Here is a 25399-nt window from a genome sequence, read left to right on the forward strand (position 1 = left end):
TTGTTTTGTGTTGTATTAGACTTGAACCATCTGGACAAAACCTACAAGAAATTTGTGGAAGAGAATTCTTACAAACATAATCCTGATTTCCTTTCTTCTCACGTTAATCCTCTCTCTGGTGCAGGCAGACTACTGTGTTCTAATATTTCTTGACATTTAATGGCACAGCTGTAGCAGCACAGCTTTTACTATCAACCACTTCTGTCATATCAGATGAGTACACCTTTCATCATCGTAAGTGAGCACTGGGGGAGGAGAGGAAAAATTATGTAAGCTAGACATGGTTTTAATTGATGCAGGACAGACTTTTTGCGAACGTTGTAAGTGGAGACATAAAAGCATCCAGGATGATTTCTAGATCAGGGTCCACAACATGGGGCCTGTGGAGAAGATGCAACCATTTTTGGGTCCCCAAGCCCCCCCTGCCCCCACAAAAAATGTAATTGTTTTTTTTTTGTGGGGGGGAGTGTTTTGCTCAAAAGTTCCACTAGCATCCTTTAAGGAGCAGGGAACAATTTATATTATTGTTTTGTGGCGGCCTATAATCACCCTCCCAGTAGCCTGTTGTTATTTACAGTGGTGCCTCGCTTAACGAGCGCACCGTTTAACGACGAATCTGCATAGCGACACGTTTTTTGCGATCGCTAATGCGATTGCATTGCGATGTTTTAGGTGGCAAAACATTGCATTGCGATGATCGGTAAGCATTTCGCTTACCGATCTTTGCAGTGTGATGTTTAGAAAACAGCTGATCGGCGGTTCCAAAATGGCCACCAGGTGCAGAAAATGGCAGCCCGCAGCGTTTTCGCGCCCTGCCCTCGCTTACCGAGGTGGCAAAAATGGCGGCCGGATGGGGAATCTTCGCTTACCAGGTGAGTTTTCCCTCCATAGGAACGCATTAAATGGAGTTTAATGCATTCCTATGGGGTTTTGCGTTCCGTATAGCGATGTTTCCGGATAGCAACGTTAATCCTGGAACGGATTAACGTCGCTATGCGGGGCACCACTGTATTTTGGAACTGTGTTGGCACAGGGGGATTTTTCATTTCAAACTTCCCCTTTTTTTCTTAAACTATTTCCCAGCTAACAAAAATCCACTGTAATTTCAAAATAGTAAAAAGATATATATGCAAATTAGCCTTTTTGCCATCCTCCGTTTAATTCAGCCCCACCCTTGGCGAACATGGCCCTTTGGCTGCTGAAACATCTGAAAAAATGGCCCTAGACCCAACTGAGATCTCCTGTGTCTGGTCTAGAGGCACATGACTGATATTTGGATGGAGACGACCCAAGTTAATGATTGTGAGCTACTTGGAGGAAAGAATGAGATGCAGGTATAAAATGTTTGTGTCACGTGCTGTCAAGATATTATTTCCTTATACGGTTTTCAAGGTCTGTAAGGTGTTCAAGAAGTAGTTTACCATTGTCACCCCACCTCCCTCCCTCCCTTGCCCACGCACGTGCACACACACACACACACCCCAGTGAGTTTTCATAGCTGAGCAGGCATTTGAATCTAGGTCTTCTGAGTCCTAGTCCAACACTCCACTGCATCAGTTGTCAGTAAAACATTTGGCATCCTATTTCAACCAAATATTAGTTGTTTCCACTTTTTTCTAGTTCAGATTTTATTTCTATATAAAAATACATTGTAACCCAAAGGATCATTAAAGTTATCTATATAAAATTACAAACTTTTTAATGAACACGTTTTAAATTAATATTAAGCTATATTTTATGAAAAAGTACAAGATGAGCACATAGGTTATTCAAATCTTTTTGCAGAAGACAAGTGCTGTGATTGTTTACAAGAGGAACCCTCTGACAGCATGCTTGTGACATACGGGCACTTTCTCTGTCACATCAGATAATGGAATAAAGCAGGTCTTAGCTCAGGCTCAACCTTGTGAAAGAGAGGTACTGTGCCAAAATAGCTTGTTTCACATACCTGTTAAGAAAATGTGATCAGACAAATATTAACATGTACAGTAATGCCAATTTTGAGCTAATTTTCTTTTAAGGTAGAACAGGAAAGAATCCCAAGATTAAGGAAGCATAACAGGCCAAAATAACCATATCTGTTGTTTCAAGTCATCTAACATATTTCCAACACAATTAATCACATCTTATCCCAAAAATATGTAATCCATACATTCTTACAGTTCAAATACAGATATGCATGTGTGCACAATGGGTACAAATAGGAAGGTAGGTGCATCCCTAGTGTGCAACACGTTCCAGGATTTGATTGGTGTGCTTACTATCTGCAACAAATCAACATGGATCAGGTTCCTACTTACTTGCCAAGGTCCTATCAAGATCAGCAATAAAGTCTTCTAGTTCTTTTGTGTCTCCAAGTTTTGCTAGAAAAATAAGCAAACCACTGATTTATAATCAAAAGCAGTACTGAATTCATGTGTGTAAATCTAACTAATCAGGACTGTTCAAACCATGATTTCTTGAGCTCTCTGGAATCATGTCACAATATACTTGTTCTACTTTTCCCCCTCAGATCTAAAATTCTTCAACTTTACCTAGAAAAGGAACTCTTAAATTGAGGATTTTAAATAGAATGGTCAGTAATCCCATGATAGCAGCTCCTGAATTGCTCTATATCCAGTTAAATGTTCTGAAAGAGAATATAGTAATTTAAGCAAAACAAGCTAAACAAACCTTGGTAAGATTGAGGGCCCTTAACATAGCAAATAGGATGAAGCCCTGTCATAGCTTATCAATGATATTGTAAAATAGCTGCTCTCTAAAAATATTCAGAATTGTCACCAAGTGTATAATGATGGTGGACACAACATCCTATAATTCTGTACCATAGGAGAACTTTGTACGGGTTAATGCATGTGCTGACCTACCACAATTATACACTAGACTACATAACAGGGCACTTGCCACTGTGCATAAATCTACCTGGGTACATGATATTGTCTACATAAGTAATCTAAGTGGCCCATTGCTTCCAGAAAGTACTGTAATGAAAGCAGAAAATTGTTCAAATATATTCTATGGTTGACGTCCGTATATGTCAGCTATTTACCAGATATATATTATGATCAACCCCATGTTTAACTTCTGGAAGGATGCTGAAGAGATGCAGAGCTCATGGTGTCATCCAGTGCAGAAACACTTCCCCCAAATTTTGCTACATAGAAAAGGAAACTGCACTAATTCAATACACTGCTCCCATCTTACTTCATCTGTCCTACAGTTCTAACCTGACATGGAATCAAATGCCAGAATTCAGCCTTGACACAGATTGCAATTCCTGATCCAATACTCAGATATGCACATGTACCCTCAGTATCTAGGCCCTCAGGGTATCTAGATTCTAGTGGAGAAGTACGCAATCTCAGCTAGGCTGAGGGCTATTTTTCAGATCTGCCCACAGCCCAAGGACCACACTCCCAAGAGGGTAGGGCTACATGAAATTTTAAAACAAGGAGGCTGGGGCACAAAATGGCCCCGGGTGCTGCATGCAGCTCATTAGAAATGTGTTTCCTATCCCTACTGTGGGATATTATCACAATGGAATGTTTGAACTATCCTAGTAATGGGGCTGTTATCTCTGAGTACCAAGACTTGGATAACAACCTCTCACTCATAAAAGCATCTTCAGTTAAACACTTAAGTGTGATCACAACCCTCAGGAATCTACACATTGAAGGTTTTGCCAGTGGCTCATGACTATTTAGTTCAAATAGGGAAAGAATACTCAGCATAAACTCACTTGTTCAGGAGGTCAATTGTGCTGCTGAGAAATAACCAGCCTTGCTAAATTATTACCTTTTCGAGAAGCTACTGTTGGACCAGATACAGCTGGAGTAGACAGAGTTGGAGAATTCAGCTTTTCATCACTGAAGCTGAAACTGTTCCTGCATAGTGAATCCGCACCTGCAACAAGGATACAAAACACTTAGAAGAGAAACTACAGCAAATCTTGAAGAGCAGTGAAATACTGTTTTGCACCACACCCATGCCAAAATCCACACACAGGATATCAATAACATTCTGGCGTGATGTCACAATTAGATAGATTAAATAGTGATTAGATTTAATCAAGAAGGCTAATATATAGACTAGAAGAAGCACAGATTTACAGAAACAATGGTTGTGCTAGATGTCCTCCAAGGGACAGAGTTTTAGTCCTACATAGACTGGACAATAAAATCTTCCTCAGGAAAGAAGGGCAATAACAAATAAGCATTTACTCTGCATTTGCCAAGTGGGGAAAATTGCCCATAGAGGTTTCATCCGCATCATCCACTACACTAGAAACTAAGTTCTGCATGTTTCAAGACTCTCTGGTTCTGGAAACACTTGCAAGGCAAAGTCAGCAATTTTGAATCTTTGGAAAAAACAAAACTGGCACTTAGGCTGCAATCCATTCTGGCATCCGGATTGACTGAACAATGTCTCAGACAACCAATATAAATCACAAGACATTTCAGAACAATGGCAGCATTCATTGACAATCACCAAATCGCTTTGAAGGGCTGCCTCCTCATTATTTACTGTTACTTGGCTTTTGTGCCTCACTCTTATGCTTCCATCTGCTTGCTCCTCTATCAGCTGCTTTCTGCCTCTCTCAAGTGTGGTACATGTGTGGCAGCTCACAAAGGATTTCTTTTGCTATATGCTTACTTTGCCCTGTCTGTGGGAAAATGTTGGTAAAAATGTTTTGCATACCTGGCACAAAGTAGATGTCTGGCAACTTGGGTTCAATTAGGCACAAAGAAACAAGATCTTCCTCTGGCCGCCGCCACCACACACACTGCCATATATCAACTAGAAACTTTCTTTGACAATGGTGTGTTGGCTTCCTGCTTACACTATACTATTTTCTTAGCATGCAGCAATTGGAAAACGTCTATGTTTACCTGAGAACAAAGTGTGAATTGCCATCTGTCAGGGAAGCTATATGTTTCTTACCTTGGGGCAAATCTGTAGCTTCCTCATTGACTTGCCTCATTTTACTGACCACTGAGGAGCTCCAGAGGCAGAATTACAAAATTCTATTTCATTAGAAGGAGAATGCATTGGAGAATTATGATGTATTTAGAATCTTTATCTTACTTTCCAAGTATATAAGATGCAACCAGGCAGTCTTCCAATAGGCAACAGCTTCCCAGAGCCCTTTCTTCAAAGAGCTTCGTCTCCACAGCCAACTCATAAAGCCAAAGGTCATGACCACTTGTCTCTGTTTGAACTGTTGGGTCTCTGCCTGCCCTTCACTTATAGACCTCTCACCTCCTCCAAAGGACACCACATCCCACAGCTCAAAAGAAGTACCCCAAATATTTTCACATTCTGTCACAAAACATTGGGCAGCCGCTCTGCATTCTTGCCAAGTGTAGCTTGGTTTATTTATCTGTTCAGTGGGTACAACCAAGATTCGACCTTGGGGACAATATCTAGGTCCCCACAGCATAGCCTTTCCCAGGGAATAGCAGGTGATAGGAGGGCAGGGGCAACTAAGTCCAGCATCAGCACTTGGTTGGCCTGGGCACCCTGAGGCTCACTTGGGCTGATGCTGGTTACCAAAATATTTTTCTTATATTTAAAAACATTTCCATCAAGGTCTGCTCTGACACCCAATGAGTAAAAGTAAATTCCATTTTAAATGCCCATTCTTAAGATTTTTTAAAAAATTAAGCAAGTAGGCTCAATAAAGTGGATTTCTTCTTCTTTTACTCTTAACTTGTCAGAAATGTTCAAGCAGCTGAAGTGGGAAAGTACAAGAGAAATCCCAACAATACGTGAGTATCTATCTAAATTGCTTGTGATAGTACAATTGAGGACTTGCAGCCTAACCCTATTCACAGAGATTCTAAACAAAGGTATAACAGCCCATCTCTCTTCCAACAACCAGCTTGATAACAACTTAATTATATGCCCTCAAGCATATAATACATAAGTTCTACCAATACAACAATGTGAAATACAACTATCGGGAGCTTTAAAAGTGTGGCTCCACTCACTGGCCATTATGTATTCTAAACACAGAAAAATTAGCTTCAGATTTTGTCCCCTAACACTTGAGGATGTTTCAGTGCTGTAGGTGTGCAGATACTCCTACCATGTGGATGGGGCACAGGAGTACAGGTGCCATATGTTCCCACTACATTTTTTTATCTGCAATTGTGCTAATAGTAGTGAACCAAACTACAAAAAGTTCTGTGTTACTATGAAACAGCTCTTCGAATAGGAATGGAAGATTCTGAACAGATTAAATCTACTTACATTGGAGCAAAACCTACTTAATGAAAGGTTTAGAGTAGAGAGAGATGCATGCTTACCTTGGCAAGCAAAGTACTGTAATTCATGGTTAGGTCTAGTTATTTCTATTCCAGACTTCAGGCAAACCTCAAAAATGCTGCTTAAATATAGCACAGCTTCTTAGAGCAACAGTTGATTGCTATATACGTAATGCAGAAATGCTCCGCACAGTTCTGGGCACCACAGTTTAAGAATATTGAAAAGTTGGAATGTGTCCAGAGGAGGGTAACCAGGATCTTAAATGTCCTTTCCTGAAAGTTAAAACTGTTATATTCAATCCTACTCTCTGGAGCTTGCTCCATGTACCACATGACAGTGCTTCAAATATTTGGAGTGGGCTATCATATTGGCTCTCAGTCTTCTCTTCATAAGGCTAAAACATGCCCAGCTCCCTCATCTGTTCCTTGTAGAGTTTCATTTTCATCTTAAAAAGCAGAGACATCACCTTGCCAACAAAAGTCTGCAAAGTCAAGAGCTATGGTTTTTCCTGTATGGAAGTGAGAGCTAGACCATAAAGAAAGCTGACCACCGAAGAATTGATGCTTTTGATTTGTGGTGCTGGAGGAGGATCTTGAGAGTCCCCTGGACTGCAAGGAGAACAAACCTATCAATTCTAAAGGAAATCAACCCTGAATGCTCACTGGAAGGACAGATCCTGAAGCTGAGGCTCCAATACTTTGGCCATCTCATGAGAAGAGAAGACTCCCTGGAAAAGACGCTGATGTTGGGAAAGTGTGAAGGCAAGAGGAGAAGGGGACGACAGAGGATGAGATGGTTGGATAGTGTCATCGAAGCAACCAATATGAATTTGACACAACTCCGGGAGGCAGTGGAAGATAGGAGGGCCTGGCGTGCTCTGGTCCATGGGGTCACGAAGAGTTGAACACGACTGAACGACTAAATGACGACGATTATCATTCAAAAATTGTGTAGACTCAATTTTTATGCACACCCCTTCCCCTTTATTAATATAAAATCAATAATTTCTCCTCAAATACAGTGGTGCCTCACATTGCAATGTTAATTCGTTCCACAAAAATCGCTGCAGAACGAAAACGTTGCAATGCGAAATAAAAACGCCCATAGAAACACATTAAAACGCGATTAATGTATTCCCATGGGCTTAAAACTCACCGTTCAGCGAAGACCCTCCATAGCGCGGCCATTTCTGGTGCCTCTTAAGCAAGGAATCCGTCCCAGAAAACAGTGGGCGGCCACGTTTTTTCCCCGGCGGCCATTTTGAAACCGCCAATCAGCTGGCCGAAAATGGTTGCTTTGTGATGATCAGTCATCGCAAAGCGAAATTCCCCCATAGGGAACATCGCAAAGTGATCGCTTTTGCGATAGCAAAAGATGCATCGCAAAGCAATTTCATCACTAAACGAGTGCTCGCTATGCGAGGCACCACTGTATCAATAAAATTATTCTTACTTATCAACCACTTTTTTGCTTTAATATTACACTTTACCATTTACACTTGTTTAAAAACTGCCCTGATAATTGCTTTGTATTTGGGTGGGATGTGGTTAACTGATGGAAAAGAAGTCAGATTCTAGGATTTTCCCTTGAGTGGTGTCACTTTGTGAATGGTAGTGAGCACAAGAGAGTATTCTGTAGGCCAGCCATTTCAATGGAGACCATATGCCCCCCTGAGCTACCCTGGCACATTTGAAGGGAATTTTTCATCTGTTTATTTGACAGGGGCCCATAAAACCTGAAAAACCTAATACCTAAGAAGAGATCCTAAAAGGCCCATGGCTGTAGACCATCTTCACTGCTGCCATTGGTGTTGTCAATATGCAGGCTACCCTTTGTTATGTAAAGCTTAGCATCCTTTCTCTGATGTTGGGCACCAACATTGGACTATTTCCTGTATTTTTGAATTGTGGATACAGAAGTACAATATCCCAGTCATAAACCAGATTTTTTTTTTGTTTTGTTTTAAAGAATTGAATAAAATTACAGTGGTGCCTCGCTTTATGAATACCCCACATTACGATGAATCCACTTTACGATGATCTTTTTGCGATCGCAATTGCAATCGGAAAACGATGGTCTAAATGGGGGAATTTTGCTTTGCGATGATCGGTTCCCTGCTTCGGGAACTGATTCTTTGCAAAATGATGATTTTTCAACAGCTGATTGGAGGTTTCAAAATGGCTGCCGGGTAAATAAAATGGCTCCCCGCTGTGTTTAGGGATGGATTTCTCGCTATACAGGCAGCGAAAATGGTCACTGTATGGAGGATCTTCGCTGGACGGTGAGTTTTAATCCCACTGGAACACACTGAAAGATTTTCAATGCATTTCAATGGGCTTTTTATTTTCACTTTACGATGTTTTCGCTTAACGGCGATTTTCCTGGAACTGATTATCGCCGTTAAGCGAGGCACCACTGTATAGTCAGGGCTATGGTGCTGAACTTTCAGTCAGTTAATTCAGCTTCTTAGGTGGCACAGTAAATTGACAGACTAGGGCATTTGGGTAGGGGTTTCAAATGCTACCAGACGTAACAGCAAATGTCACTACATAATACATGAGAAAACCAAACAATGGTTCTTGACCAATTTCTGGTGGACAATAGTGTCCAAAATGTGGGATACCGTATAGCTGGCCTGATCCAGCAAATGAGCAGCAGGAGAGGGAAGGTGAGCAGATGAGGCTCTCTGAAGTGCTCCCTAGACTTAACAGCACAGAGGTTCTGTATCTGTGCACAAAATCTGCCACACTTCCCAACTGGTTGCTTGAAGCAAGAATTCACCCTGCCTCACAGGAAGGCTAACTTTGACCAAAATCCTAGATTTCACAGTCTCTCCTTTCTAAGGGAACATGAAAATGATTTCAAAATGAAGCAGGTTAGTCCCTTCTCTATACAGAAAGGCTGCATGACAACAAAAATATACTCAGGTCTGTGACGTCATTCATTGGCTTAACACATTGATGTGCAGAAGCAGACTTATTCTTCACAAAGCAATTCAGAATCATGGCTCTACATGTTGATACGTATTTCTGGTACTATAGAGGTGAATAGTTGCTCCTGTTTTAAAATGAAAGCTCAAATCCTGCCCCTGTCCATAGGCCTGAATATTTATTTATTGGACTTATATACCGCCCCATAGTGCTACAAGCACTCTCCGGGCGGTTTACAATTTTTAATTATACAGGCTACACATTGCCCCCCCAGCAAGCTGGGTACTCATTTTAACGACCTCGGAAGGATGGAAGGCTGAGTCAACCTTGAGCCGGCTACCTGGGATTTGAACCCCAGGTCATGAGCACAGTTTTAGCTGCAGTACAGTGTTTTAACCACTTCGCCACGAGGCTCCTCGTGTACAATGACAATGTACCAATGACTCTGTTAGTAGTTGTTGAGAATACATTCTAGTTTGCTAAACTGATAAACATTAGTAGTGAAACTGTCTTCATTGATGACTTGAGGTATAACATTAAAATTCCTGAAAAGTTCTAATTCAGTTTTTCATCCTTGCACCTCCCTCTGAAATTTCTTTGTTAAATAATACATTTTAAGAGGTCTTGCTTCCACAAATGAAGTCTTACTTTGTAGACCTAAAACATTTTCAGTGGATATGGAGTTCTGTTCATCTATTTAAAATACAAGACTAAAATGAGCACACCCTGACTCACTATATCACGAGGAGAAAATAAGATCTGAGCATTATCTGTCCCCCCAGCTCAGAAAATAAGCTAAAGACTCCTGTTTTTAATCAAGAGCTTTTTTGGAGCTAGAAAACTATGTTTTTTTAAACATCCAAAATCAAATTGGATTCACGATACAGTCGTGCCTCGCTTAACAATTATCCCGTATAACGACGAATCCGCTTCACAACGATGTTTTTGTAATCGCAAAATGATGTTTTAAATGGGGTTTTTTCACTTTGTGAAGATTGGTACCTGCTCTGGGAACGGATTCTTTGCATTACGACAATCAAAACCGCTGATCGTTGGGTTTTCAAAATGGCCACCGGGTGCTCAAAATGGCCCCCCACTGTGTTTTTGGACGGATTTCTCACTCTACAGGCACCGAAAATGGCCGCCCCTATGGAGGATCTTCGCTGGACGATGAGTTTTTCAGCCCATTGGAACGTTTTCAATGCGTTTCAATGGGCTTTTTAATTTCACTTTACGATGTTTTCGCTCTACAGCAATTTCACTGGAACGAATTAACGTCGTTAAATGAGGCACCACTGTACTTTGTAATCGTTCTGTGTATACCCAACTGCAAGCAGGGAGATTTGTTCTTAATCATCTTTTACATATCTTCTTTTACTATTTTGTGCAAGTGAATGTATCCCTGAAATGTATGCATTGACAAACTAATTATTTGTCTTTGTAAGAGGTGCAGTCTATATTCTGATAACTGAACCTAAATCCTGTTTACTGATACATTGAGCAGTGAGCAGAGTGCATGAGGATTCACGTACATCCTCGATGTTTGTGGGGTCACTGGAAAAACCAAGAGACCCCCTGAGGATCTCCACTTTCCAACACAACTGTCAGATTTCTCCCAACAGAGTGTTCAGCTCGAGTGGAACAAAGCCTTTCGGGGTTGAACTCCTTAATGAGTTACTATCATACCACAATACCCAGGAGGGAGCCCTTTCCTTTTCCTATCATCAGTCTGACTTTTTCAGTGACAGCTGGCTGACTGCAGTATTTTTGCCAACACAGAAACAGACACACCATTTTTTCTGTCACAAGCTAAGGCATTTCCAAATGGAGATTTTCTTAGGTGTCACATACATTGGAATTTACCAAGCTTATGACAATTCTTATTGCACAAAATTACAGGCAGAGAAATAATGCCTCTCAGAGAGATGCTGCTGCTTCATTTTAGGGTTGCTGCCAATTCATTCTTCTAGCACTAGAGGAAACTTCTGTTTGGATGCAAAGTATGACACTCTTCTCCATCAATCGCTAGGAAGAGGCTCAGAAAAAGTAGCATGAGGTTTTCAACATACTGTATAATATGAATTTACCTTAAAGAAAAAATAAATAAAAAATGTATAGCTTCCCAATTTATGTTTCATAATAGTCTTAAAAGGGTGTGTGTGTGTGTGTGTGTGTGTGTGTGTGTGTGTGTGTAATCTTTCATGACAATCTACAGCGAGAAAGAAGTGGAGAAAGTCCCATCTCAGATTTAATTCACTCTCAGGGAAGTGTGTATGGGAAGAGGTAATTCAGCCCTCAGACCCATTATGGTGAGATTTTTTTCTGTCTGCAGAGAGTATTTGTTCAACCGCTTTTACCTTTGATTCCAAAATAGGTTTTGCAGGAATTGACTCAAAGTTGTATCAATTATTGTGATGCAAAATATTCTACTCAAAATCATACAAGAATGTTCCAGTACCAGAGGTGGTATATATGGTTACAATGTAAGATCTCTGTGCTTGATCCAGTGTGCTTGGGGCACTGAGTACTGCTTCGAACAATTATGCTACAGATTTCACAGGCTGACAGCCTCGTGGTACTTTTAACGAAAAGCCATTCTAGTTAAACAGATTTACATCCTTTACAATAAACGAGATTCAGACTGCTAAATGTGTAATTTAGAATTAAGAGTCATAAGAATCTGACTCTGACAGGGGAGAATCTGTACTACTCTAAATGTTTTTATTTAACATGTTGCAGAGATTGATAGGGAAGTGGAACAGAACACAAATCTTAAAAGATATTCAGTATCCAGTGCATTCTACACCTTCCTTCACCCTGGGAACCCGCCAAGTACATTTCATCTTTTGTGCAGTCATCAACATGTACAAATCTTCAAAGGATACAGATGCATTCTTTAGGGCCTTGGGCAACATTTAATGCAGCCCATGACATTTAAATAACCACTGCTGTCTGTTCTGTTTCATTTGTTTCATTTATGATTTTATTGTTATTTTGCTTATGATTTGTTCCATTTTATATTTTGCAAACTGCCCAGAATAGTGCTCATGGGGAATATATACATTAAATAAATGAATATTCTTTAAAAAGCAACATCAGTAGCAATAGATGTATTATTTGGAGTTAAAAACTACACTTTCCTACTAACTAGCCATGGTGATTCACAGGATGGCAAACTGCAAGAAAACCGTAAGAGCTGTAGTGCCTTTACAACTGATATTTATATGAAGAGCAGCAGTGCTAATCTCACAGGGAGATGCCAGGGTGACCTACAACTGACCAGATCAATGGGCAGGGGGTGTTACAATATATGGGCACTGCTGCAAGGATAAAATGCAAGGGTTGTTGAGAGAACAGTGTACACCCTTCAGAACTTCTTGTAAGGAGGCATGAATACAATATAGTAAACAAATAATCTGTACATACAGTGCTTATTGCTCCCTTGAGACTGATTCTTCTCAGATAGAAATTTCTATGTCGTAATAAAACTTGATAGATGTTGATACCTCATGTATGCCAGTGTAAATATTTGTTCTAAATGCCAGTGTAAATATTTGTTCTAAATAACAGTAAAAATGGTTACCAGTTGCACTTCATTTTTATTCTATAATATGTTGTAGGTGGACCAATAAATGTTGCACCATAAAAAGACAAACAGTACACAGTTCTCGGAAGTGGCTTAATCCACCATTAAGAAAAGTGACAGGGCAGGTTCTGGTGCTGGTGCTGGAAAAGTCTAACACTGACCCAGTTTGCCCTGCTGGAACCAAACGATATAGCGGGTGGGAGAGGAGAGACAGAGGAAGGTGTTGCATCAAAGCTCTCAGTACCACTGTGGAGACCCGATTGCAGTGGTTTGTCCTCACCATAAAGAAGAGCTTGCCTTAGGCAGCTGGAGCACTTTGCCGACATGCAGCTCAGCAGAAGCCGAAAAAGGGTAAAAGAATCTGATGTCAATGTGGAAGGAGTCAGGGGAAAGACGGTGACTATTTCATCCAATGAAGGTTGTTTACGGACAAAACACTCTCAAGCAGGCTTTCTTGCTGCGGATTTGTGTTTTTGGAACACTCCCCCTCACAGCCTGGCTTCTCCCACACTGACATTTAGCATAAAGTGTTACCACGGAAACTGTGAGATCATGACTTTGGCATCAGCATTTCAGTGAAGGGACAAGGAGAGAACTTGGATTGAAAGAAGGAAGCCTGTATTTGTACAGGAATAGATCTGGCACAGTTGTGAACATAGAATAAAGAGTATTCTGAGAGATTATGGACACGTTATGACATCTGTTCATTTCACTTTGAATGAAGAGATTCTCTATTAACCATGCTGTGTCTTTCAGATTTCACTACAAAAGAGGGTAGTCAGAGGAAAGCCCTATTGGTAGCTTGGCATTTTTCTGCTATACCATTCCAGAAAGCAAGGGGGAGGAAGGAAAGCTACAGTACAGAATACATGTGATCAGTAGACGCATTATCTCTTCCCCAGTCTGATGGCTGTAAACACAGAAAAACACACAATATCCTGTCATGTAATTCTGGGCAGACTATAATTAACTGGCATATATAGGAACATGACACTATTTTCAGCCATTTTCCCATTCTGCCAAGTCCATAGATGGGGCTACAGTTCAGATTCCGCTGCCAACATTTTCTCCAGTGGCTAATCATAGCTAATACAGTATATCACCACTGGTGCACCCGCTATATTCCATTGAGCTGAAGGGTGCAATGTGAATGAGTGCAACACATGCAAGTTACTTATTCCTATGAATGTTTTCAATTTGCTTGCTTTATCACAACAATATCTCAGGCTGTGTGAGGTTTTATTTTTAGAATGTTATTTTTTTTTTCAAATAGCATAACAGCAAGCAAGAAAGTATGAGTTAAGACAGAATGTTTTCTGAGCAGAAGCTATGAAACTAACTGCTACCTACCCACTGTAACAGCCACACTCACACTTCACAGAGTGGTTGCTACTTCACTGTAAAATCTCTGCTGCCACCAACTTATCCTTAAAAATCATAAAAGGACAAGTATAACGTTTCAAAACAAAATCTGATTTATTGATTACAAAAATAAAAATGGTAAATCACTGGTGAAGAATCAATTAAACAATCACTGTTAATAAACGCTGGCTCACACTATTTCTCACTGACAGGCTGTCTCACTAACAATCACTTTAACTAACAAACCCTCATCTCTAATCTCTATCAATCTCTCAAAACTGATCTCTCAAACACCATACAGCACTTTATATCCCAGCTCCTCCCCCTTTAGCACCACCTTCCGTCCCCTCATTGGCTGCTGTTCCACTGCCCAGCTGTGACGGACAGGTGAGGGCAGGGCTGAACGTTACACCCACCTTTTATCTGTAAGAGTCTAAGCATATCTACAAGGTGTAGAGACTTGCTTTTCTTCTTCATCTTTAAAAAAGGTGAAAAGTGGAACTCTGAGAATTCTGCACTAGATCGTGTGATATTTCATACTAAAATACACCTGTACATTAATAGCTTGTCAAATAGAGTCCTCAAAGGAGTGCCAATATTTAACAAATATAGTGGATACACCACTCAAAACACTCCCACTGAAGTAAATACTGGCTCCTGATGTTCGTTTCCAATGACTTAACAGGTAGTGGGTGGCTAGGGAGTGACTTTCTGAATGGAGCAAATCCAGAGATCTTTTGTGACCACCTCCTCATACCGTTATTCGGAATGCATAGCAATCTTGAAGTAAATGCAACAGCAGACCAGCCCTCTAATTTTAAAATCCTTCCATATGTACTGTTGCTCTCCAGCGGCTAAGGTGATTTTAAAAAATGGTGGGAATGGGATAGGGAGATGGCCCTATTCATATTTTCAGGATGAACATGTTTTAACACTGTGAAACAACATTCTCTCTAATTTTCTGTTAGTGTGCTGCAGGGCTCTGCCCCATGCATGTAGGTTTCCAGCTGTGACCAGAAGCAAATGGGTGGCAACTCTGGCTCAGCTGCATAACCCCAATTTAGCACTGCGAGTTCATGCAGCTTAGAGAGAACATTGCAATGAAGTCTCACCTTCCCATTAGCAGTGAGACGTTGAAGGTACTACTTTCCCAGGCAGTCATAGAGATTAACCACACAATCTTACATATGTCTAGTTGGAACTCTAGTTCAATGGAATTCATTCCTAGAAAAGTGACTACAGAATTACAGTTTTAAAACACGGTCAGCAAACTCGTTGCCATATGAACATGGAAGTGTCTCATATATATCCAGGTAGACATTCACTGTATGAAGTGCAGATTTATTAAACACAGACGTTTTTGAAGTAGCATCATTCTGCTTGATATCATGGATATCACGAAAAAAGCCTTAGAGCTCTGATCAATTAAATTCTGAAGCTTTCATTACCTTTTCAAACAAAGGGCCTAGTAGAATGGGTGGACTACATTCTAACTGAAGGTGCAGAGTACCAGTTCTCAGCAAACACAGCCTTAATTGCACAGTTTTAGGACTAAATGTTCATTTTTAGTAGGAGATATAATGATAAACACAAGCCACATGAAAGACATGGACAGGCACATGTTTCTGAGTGGTGAGGAAGCTTCTGTTTCAGATATGTAAAAATAGCTTTCAGATGCACTCCTCTTCAGGAGAAAGTTGTGTAAGCATGCAGCTTGTTGAAGGCACTCACTTCCACTAAGCAAACATTTCAGAGCAAATTTTGATCAGTTAGTTCATAAATATTACACCTAAACAAGACTTCAAATCTACATAAGCGGCACTGGGCATGTTACTACAGCTAGTGATTCTGACACAGAGCTTTACAAATTTGGACTATATTAAAAGAGATGATATCAACACAAACCTATACAAAATGAAGAGTTACGCAATCAATGCTATGCACAAGAACAGAAAAATAAGCAGGCAAAAGAAGGCCAAATAATACCAAATGAAATCATGTGAGAATGACCACCCATAGATACGTTTTCTAACACAGCTATATGCAAAGAGTGGTGCAAGGTGGAGCCATGATGACAAAAATCCGAGCATGCAGACAGAACACTCTGGGTGTGGTATGTGAATGGTTCAAGGCAGGGTGGGGAAAGCTGGGCACATTAATTTAGTTAGATAGATGGCCATTTAGAATAGGGCTCCCTACGCAGCAAACTGCCCAATGGGAATGCAACAAGAATGAGTTCTACGGAGAGATGCTTATTTTCAAGTCTTCACATACTAAGCAAACAAGAAAAATATAATAGCACTCAAAAGTCATTCTTCCATTTGAACAGTGTGAGCTCTGTGGTGTCAACTGGACTGCTAGCGTGATATGTGGCGCTGACACTGAAAACAGTCTCTGATATAGGCTATCCTGTAATGACAATTTTAATCACGCACTGAGGCTGTGACAACACCGGAAAACTGAATTGGAGTGATCTGGCTTTGCTAGTGTATAAGTGTAATGACAGAGTAATCTAGCAGTAAATTCAGTACAGTACTCTGTTTTAAAAAAAAAAAACCCAAAAAAGTTAGGGCAACTGGGGAAAATATTGTGGGGATGGTTGTTCCTGCTGCCCAAAACATCACATCCAGCTTAGTTTGTCACCAGAATACCACCCATTGTCATACTTAATAATCTTTTGGAGAACGAAACAACTGATCACATGGGAAAAAATCTGTTCAAATCATTCTGGGTTGAAAAGAAAGTAGAAGCTTCCAGTGGCAGAGAAAGAAAACTCCACATCAAGGGCAAAAGGGACAAACTGATTCACCTTTCGCCTTTGAGTTCTGTGATTAGCTTTTCACGAAGTGGATTCACCTGTTTTACCCCTGCAGCAAATCCCACAGTATTTGACCATGGAGTCGCAGCCTGAGATAACTAGCCTCTTTACCGCTCAAATAGCAAATACCTTTCCCCAAACAGCTGATTATGACAGTGCTGTCAATTTAAAATGATGTTATGTTTTAAAAGCAGAAGAAACAGGTTTCTTACTCTCAGAGTCACTGATGCCACTGCAGTCACTCACGCTAGCACTGCTCCGTCGCTTCATTCGTTCCAGGTGCTCCTCATACTGGAAATGACGTTCCTTTATGGGAGATGAGAAGTCTTCTAACACAGCATCAAATTCACACAGCACCTCAGCCAGTTCTCCACCATCTTCTATAACATCTGCATCAGGAAAAGAGGAATCAGCCCTTCCACAAACTTAATCAGCACAAATTACCTACAACTGTAGCCCCCCTAAAAATTCCCTGACCCGCTCCTGCTTCAGAGGGCTGTGACAAGATCGGATATTAAAAGCATTATTTCCTCACCCATAGATTTCAATTATTTTGTATCAACAAAAAAGTCCTTCTTGACAGATTTTTAAAGTAAGCCTCAAAGTTCTAGCTGTTCCAGGTTGATTTGAACTGACTGGAGGTTGATATTTCATATTGGGTTTTTAAAATTATTTTGTAGATGGTCTAATGTTTTATGTTGTTTTAATTTAAAATATAGAAGTAACATACAGTGGTTACATATACGTAGTATTAAAGTGCAGAAATAAACATGTTAACTGAACATTCATTACGAAAGCCACACAGGAATTTAAAAACCAAAAGGACTGGATAACGTCTAACGGATCAAATTATGTAAGAGAAAACAATGTCTCAGTGTCTATTAAAATGCAGCTTTATTAGAGTTTTGGCAGGTTTTAAATCAAATAAAACTGTCTTTTTTTATATTTCCTGGTACTTTAGTTTCTGTGCTCCTCTGTCTTTAACAGCACCCAATAAGCAGAAAATAGCCTCATCATTTTTATTTCTTATGGCAAGAAGACAAAGAACACTCCTCACTACTAGTCTCTCTATTAGGAAAAAAAAAACAGAACAAGCAAACAATAAAACATTGTAGCATCAATGTGAGCCTTCATGGATCAAGTCCAGTTCCTCGGACATTCTTGGAGTCTCCCAGTGCCCATTGGGCTGTATAAGGAGCACCTACAAGGGAACTACCCTTCTCATGGGCCTTGCCGTGGGACTCTCACAGCGCACCAGGGCCACTGCCTTGCTTTCAAACTAGAGGTAGCCTGGAAAGATAATGGAGGTAGGAAAGGCTGTTCCATAGCCTCCTTGTTTTGGAGCTACCATTCCCAGAATTCTGTCTTGGGAGTTATGGGTGAATTCTGGGAGTGGGATTCCTAAAAACATGAATTGCTAACCTGGAGTAATAAATGGTGAAGGGATCCACTATGACTTACTGAAATGGCCAACTGCCACTCTTTGAGCCTTCCAGGAATAAGAATATACTTTTCTTGTTGGTTGGTTGGTTGGTTGGTTGGTTGGTTGATTTAGGGGTGGGGAAGTGGGTTGGAGAAGTCTGGGAGTAGCAAAAACATGTTGGAGGGGGTTGGCGTGGCCCTAGGTCTGCTCTTTGCCCACCCATGACTTATGGACTTCCATAGGTGTGTGTGTGTGTGTGTTGTTTTCTTCTTTTTAACAACTAAATTGAATCAGTGGGAGAGATAACCTGGGGGGGGGGTTAGGTCTCATGATTAAGCTGATTAAGTTGTTGTTGACTCTTTTCCCGGGCCTAGGGTTGCTCCTAGAGGGTCTGTTCTGCTGTTGTTTAGGTTTGCTGTTTACACCTTTTAAAGTTTTCTTTGCCTGCTGCCCTAACGGCATTATGGGCAATTGGAATAAACATATGCACCCAAATATTTGTTCTTACTCAATCACCCTTTCCATCAAGATCCCTACTTACATTTTCTCTGATGAATTTTAGATTACAAGCTTGCCTGGTAAAGGGCCTGCCCTGTCTTTAACTGCAAAATATCAGCAGTACTAATTGTATCACATGACTAAACACAGTGTAGAATTGATTTTGTCTGAAGCATTACTGACCTCAGCTGCACTGAAGGGCTCATCCTGCTACTATGGGATGAGCTTTTTCTATACTTGTTTGTTTTACGTCTATGTTTGATGTTTTTATGTACTGCAGAGATCTGGGTTGTCCATTTCTCTGTATGATAAGTCTAAGGACCGTAAATAAATAAATAAATGATTGATTACAAGGTGGCTTGTAAGGAGATCATCATCCCAGTGATCAAAGAAAAAAATAGACTTTAGTTTCTTGATGTAGACTCCACAATCACTTATCAAATAGCCAGATTTTGTATGGCTGTTTTCAGGTCTTGGAAATTCACAGATGTTCTGAGAAAACACCTTCCCTTGATTTTAAAATGGGAGGGGAAAGATGGCAGCCAAGAGTGGATGTGCTTGACGTAGATGTGTCGAGTCTTTCACTTACTAGTTGCTACCTCTGTCACTGGGTGCGGCGCCTGCTAGGTAATTTGCTCTATTCCTAGGGTTTGGCTTTGGGTGTCCAGCAATGATTCTACAGCATTCACTGGATGTTATGTGCACCTTTTTTGCGTGGGCTGAATTATACCACTTTGGACCTGTGGATTAAGTAGCACAGGGCTAAGGCTGCAGTTCTTAGTGCTTATGGCTGTGTCCCATCAGGTTCTTTCAGAGAATATCGCTGTTAGCAAAGGCATATATAGTGATGCTGATTCACCAGCAGAAACATACAGCTGCACAATACCATTAAAGCTGAAGAAAACATCACAAAATATTAAGCAAATTTTGAGACAGTTCACAAGTCTTCATCAGGTTGCACATTTAGCAAAACAGGAAGGTGAAGAGGAGAAAGGCTGGATGTTAAGAGGTTGCCAGGAGCAGGAGCACTGAATGTTTACAACAGGAACCTCTCCAGAGGAATTGCTTTGTATAAATATTATGTAGTGTAATGTCCCCTGAAGAAAGGGTTTGTATGAGAGTGATTATTTCATTTGACATTTTTGTCTCACAACACTAAAATATAGAGGTTATTGGCAAATATTCACACTCCTGAGGTTAGGATATTCAGATTATAAGACGTTTCTTTTCATTGAAATCTGACTACAGTCATAAAGAGGACATTGAAAGCCCTATTGAATATTGTAAGTTGTCTTAAATGTTCACTTCACCACAAGCTACCAAAAATAGCACCTATGAACACAACAAGGAGGAGTCTAGGGATTAGCCACTCTTTTAATTATCATAAGACATAACCACAAAGACAAGGTCTGCTGAGAAATAATTGTGAAAATAATTGAGACAGAGCCACAATTATGTACTTTCTTCCAGTTCAGAGATGAAAACAGAACCCTTGTACACCTGCAACTTTAATGCCAAGGGCCCTTGAAGGGACACCCAGCCTTGAACAATTTGCACCAGCCTAAAGGCGCAGCAGATTCACATTCTGCAATAGCTAATCCTGCCCAAAGACACCATGAATCCTAAACGTTTCGTCATTTAAAAAATCCCAGCAAACTCTAAGTTTAAAATATTTAATTGAGTATTCAGCCTCAAAGAATCTAGGGCTGCTCCTGGAACTGGTCTGATCCAAAGGCGCCGGGGCCATTCAAGGAAGCTCACAGAAGTTCACCTACCTTCCTTCCACTTAACACTTCTTGGGAGAAGAGGCGAAACCTTGAGACTAACAACCCCACAACATATTTGCGGAGTGAGAGGTGTGTGTGTGGGGGGGGGGGGGGGGAGACTCTCCGAACGACGATCGGGACAGTAATTTACCACGCTAGGCTGAGAGCCTCTCTGGCCACCCGTGGCAGCTTTTAAGTCCGTCTGTGGAGCCCGCGAAGGCGGCTGAAGCGGGGATGCCGAATAGTCGCCAGCATTCCCGCCGCCGCGCCCCCCCACACCTGCTGGTTGGAAAGGGGCGCCGATTCCGGGACTTCAAAGCACGATTTCAGCTAGGACCCCCACCCCACCCTCGGTGGACCGAGGAGAAGCGCCCCCGTCCTCGCCCCCCAATGACTGGCCGCTGCCTTCTTCGGTTTGAAGCTAGAGAAGTCCACCACGGGACGCCCGGAGGAGCAGGGGCTTCTCTAAACGCACCGCCCAAAACTACCCATCGGCATCCCTGGCTTGAAGAGAGACCCCTGTTCAGACAAGCAGGAGCCCCTCACTTTCTGGCCCAAGCGCGTGTTGGCAGCTGGGACGCGTATACCCACCCGGGGGGGGGGTTGGATAACGATGCTGAGGAAACAACGAACTCCCTTTGGGAAAGGAGGTGGCGCGGCGCCGCCAACGAGCCCGGCCGCTGACTTACCCCCTTTGCCGCCGACGGCACTCTGCCCCTTGAAAGGCTTCATGGCGGGAGAAAGCCCTCCGGGGGGGGGCGACCGGGACGGGGACCGGGACGGCACTCCTGCCCGTCCCTCGGCGCTAAAGCCTCCCTCCGTCCATGGGCCGAGGCAACCTTTGGCGGCGGCGGCGGCGTCTGCTGCCTCCGCCTGGCCTTGAAAGGGACGGCGGGGGGGGGCACTCTCTTTCCCCCCCCCCTCCCCGCCTCCCGTGTCGCGGCCTTTCAGATTCGGGGCTGGCCTTTGAAGGCCTCTCCGCCCCTTTCCAGGTATACGTAATGAGGCTGACGGAGGGGGGGGGGCTGAGGAGGGAGACGGCCCCCTCGGCTCACCTCTCCGTTCCGTGGGCAGGAGAGCGAGCGAAGCCTCGCTCTGTGGCCCCAAAAGCTCTCTCTTCCCCCCCCCAGTTCCTTATAGCGGGGACACACACGCCGCAGCCCCCGGGCTACTTTGGTAGCGGTGGGAGGGCAGCTAGGCTATCACCCCGGGCTCCCCTCCGGCACCATACAGTACTGTACTTGGATCTGGATACCTCCAGTGTAATATTCTGGAGGAATTCGTAGAGGCCCGCGAACTCTGCACAGGCTCAGAGGGCTTATTTCAGCTGTGCACACTTCACTGTGCTGCAGAACTGAGCGGGAGTTAAAACCGGGCGGCAAGCAAGCCATGGATGAGTTCTGAGGGATGGAATCGTGGAGACCCTGTTCTGGTCGAAAGAGCAAAAAGGCAAAGCCAGGGCTTCTGCTCGCTCAGGTGTACACACTAGATGTGAAGACAGCGAGCATCTTTTAGCTTGTCTCAGAAGTCACTTTGCAAGTCCACAGGTGTTCACCTGGCAATTTCAAAAACAACGACTCACCCACCTCACAGTTTCCCCCAGGGCTCTCCTTCCCAACTTTCCCGAATTTCCCTAGTTCCACTGGTGATACCTACTAACTCCTGCCTACTTTTCCCAAGAAAAAAGGGTTATGTTCCAAGTGGGGATTGTTTGTGGGCAAAATGGTGCCTGAAGTCATCATTCTAAACTGTGGCTTGTGTAGCTTGTATTCCTCTTGAATTTAATGGCAAGACAGGCCTGGGGGTTGTTTTGCCACTGCATTGCTTCTCAGTTGCAACTGGTCATAAGATGGAAGCTTCGGCGTTTAAAACCAAACCATGTTCAAAGCTGCTCCTTCCCTTCCACTAAAGGTATGAAATTGTTAGCACTGAACTCCAAATACTTTTATTAAAAAGGGACAGATCCCACCTTGTGTCACAATGCTTCTTATCCCTTTAACTCAAACAATTGCATAAAACATGACCAACTATCTCCTTAACTCCACATATTTCACACACTTAGTTCCTCCAGGCAAAGCATTTGTTCTCCAATAAGTACCTGATTGCTTGCTTATGATATCAGTATTTTCTGCATCCTCCAGATAACAAAAGGCTTGGCTTTGGACAAACAGTGACAAAGAATGACAAGAATGTGAGCTTCTTTGCCTTTTTTCAAATCTGCCACCAGCTCAATTTTTAAAAATGTTTTATTTTGTGTTGGGAGGGTGAAGTTCAGGTGCCAAGAGCTTCTAAAGCCAGAAGTTGATTTTAGTGCAGATCAACCACTAAAGATTCCACTATACTGGATTTGATTTGCAGTCTCCATAACACTGGAAATCGCAATCAGTACTCATGCAGAGCCTGCGGACTGATGTGGGAGTTCACTCTTCATACTGGATACAATGCAAGTCGCATTGGAGACCACAGCCACTCCCTCCTTCCTTCCTCTGGTCCTATCTCTGCTGATCCTTTTATGTTTCACATGAAGCCAGTTTCTCATTTAAAACTTCAGACTTGTACATTTCTGGGGGGGGGGGGAATTTATAGAAAAATAACATGAAAAGGTACTTGACAGTATAAGAGTACAGAACATCAAAAATCTAAACAATATAATTCACAGATCAAAAAGATTCCTTAACAAGGATCGGCACCTTCCCCTTCCATCCTTTACTCTTTTCCCTTACTTTCAAGTAACACATGTAGGAATTACCTCTTCTCTGGTAGCATAAGTTTTTACATTATTGCATGATAAACTGTGACAATAAAAGAATTCATATACTTCAAAATTACCCGTTTGATAAGCAGAGAACATTCCAAAATCATGTAATTGTACTCTAAGTGATTTTAAAAAAGAAAACACAACAGAGAAGATCATTTAATAATTCTTTAAGCACTGTGAAATATTTCTGGTTATTTATAAGGAAAAGACTGTTTCTTTAAGAAAAGAGAAGTAGGGGAATAAGTGTAGAGAAAAACCTCTCTTGGCACTTTTAAAAAAATAGAGTCAAACAAATTAACATACAAATGGGGAAATGACAACTAAACACATAAAAATTAATACAAGTTGAATACTGTATGTGTACATCTCAAGTAGGTAAGATTTACTTTATGCCTTTTGGATATAGCCTGTGTTGTTTACATGGGTGAATAGGCCAGCCATTAGTGAAGTCAGCTTATCTACATTAGTTAAATATAAATCAGGTGGCAGAAAACCCTCTCCATCTTCAGTGACTGTATGAGCAATGTTCTTGTTTCAGCTTCTTCACCTTTAGGTAAGTTTGCATAAATGTTTATCCATATTGAGGCTTTTATATAGGTATTAAAGTTTTTTTTTTCCTTTCAGTCTGCCAGAAACTTGAGTGCTAAATTTGTTCTTGTTGCTGCCAGCTCAAGATTAGATCAGAATTCAGACTGGAACTGAGATTTCTTAGCAGTAATTAATTTTTCTTGACTGAGTTTTACATAGTACTCTGCTCTCTGGGATCAAATGAAATATGTGCTCTGTAAATCTGTCTTCTCAGCTTCCTTCTGGATACTCGGCATTCTTTATCAAGCCTTAAGGGCTTCACGGGATTTGTTTTGTTTGGCCTTGAGTTAATTATTAAAAAGGGGTCTCAAATAGTCACATAAGTCCTGATAGGTTTGCAGCACTTAGTCAACATTAGAGTGAGGACTTAAGTTGCTATCATAGTCATTTATCCATAATCAAGTTTTCAGGAGTACTTAATTTGCTCACACAAATTTTCTCACTGTTCTGGTCAGTGTTAATTACACTGCTCTGAAAAGCAAACTGATTGATAGAAATAATGATCAACTTGCTTCACTTGTCTTGACTCTCTGACTATCCAGAAATCCCCCAAATTTGTACAAGAATGCTGTTCGCCCTTTGGTTTCCCATATATACGATGATTTCCTGTAAATATCATCATCCCTGGAAGGAAATTACCCTCCATACACCATTTGTAGCCAAAGGATGTCTATGAGGCCTCACAATGAGTTCTTCGTTACTTCTGATTTTCTCTTTCCTTGGGAGTAGGCCTGATTTTCTTTTGGAAGGATTGGCTTTGGGACAAAGGACAGGAGAACAGCATTGCTGTGGAACAGGGCCCATTTCACAGAAAAGCAGCCTGGATCAAAACCCTGTAAGGTACAAGACATGTTCTTCAGCTGATGGGAAATGGTGGCCACAATCCTGTCAGATTCAATTTAGATCTAAGTGGACAATAGCCAAAAGAAGCCTTGTGTGTCCAGAAGAGGGAAGCTAGTTGGGGACATTGGATCCCTGCACAACGATCTGTGCAAGGAGGAGGTCTCAACAGACATCATGAATGGGAGTCCAGATACAGGAGGGAAAAAGATTTTGCTGAAGAAGAATCAACATGGATTCTGTCTCACCTTTTAAAATTGGTTGTATATCCACAGCAACAGAGAGGATCAGTATGGACATGGACATTTAGAGTCCCTTCCCTTCTCAGGGGCTACTCAGCAAAACGTAGAAACAGAAGATATTTCTTTAGGGGCTGATAAAAACTGATTTTAAAAAAAAGGTGAAAAAAGAACTCTAAAAGTAGTGTTCTCACAACGGCGGGATATGCCAATGATTCTGTCTCTGTTACCCTGTGTATTAATATTCTAGAGCTATAGATGATGAATGAGGCCAGAGATGTGAAGGGTACCAAATTATTCAGGTTGCAGAAAGAAAAAAAAAGC

The 25399-nt window shown here is 41.6% G+C and overlaps 1 protein-coding gene across 2 annotated transcripts; it reads right to left on the bottom strand.

Moving 5' to 3' along the window:
• Nucleotides 1-1682: 1682 nt before the first annotated feature.
• Nucleotides 1683-22103, bottom strand: RGCC (regulator of cell cycle). Of its 2 annotated transcripts, none has more exons than XM_078390726.1 (5): nt 21906-22103; nt 17176-17352; nt 3796-3903; nt 2301-2363; nt 1683-1948 (listed from the first exon to the last, which is right to left on the bottom strand). In XM_078390726.1, exons 1-5 carry the CDS (start codon nt 22039-22041, stop codon nt 1941-1943), a joined length of 492 nt encoding a protein of 163 aa, XP_078246852.1. In that variant the 5' UTR covers nt 22042-22103; the 3' UTR covers nt 1683-1940. The 2 variants fall into 2 exon arrangements, with proteins under 2 accessions (XP_078246852.1, XP_020659936.3); XM_020804277.3 differs by lacking the exon at nt 21906-22103 and adding an exon at nt 21340-21604.
• Nucleotides 22104-25399: the final 3296 nt, after the last annotated feature.

The sequence above is a fragment of the Pogona vitticeps genome, chromosome 3, assembly GCF_051106095.1.
Source record: "Pogona vitticeps strain Pit_001003342236 chromosome 3, PviZW2.1, whole genome shotgun sequence".
NCBI lineage: Eukaryota > Metazoa > Chordata > Lepidosauria > Squamata > Agamidae > Pogona > Pogona vitticeps.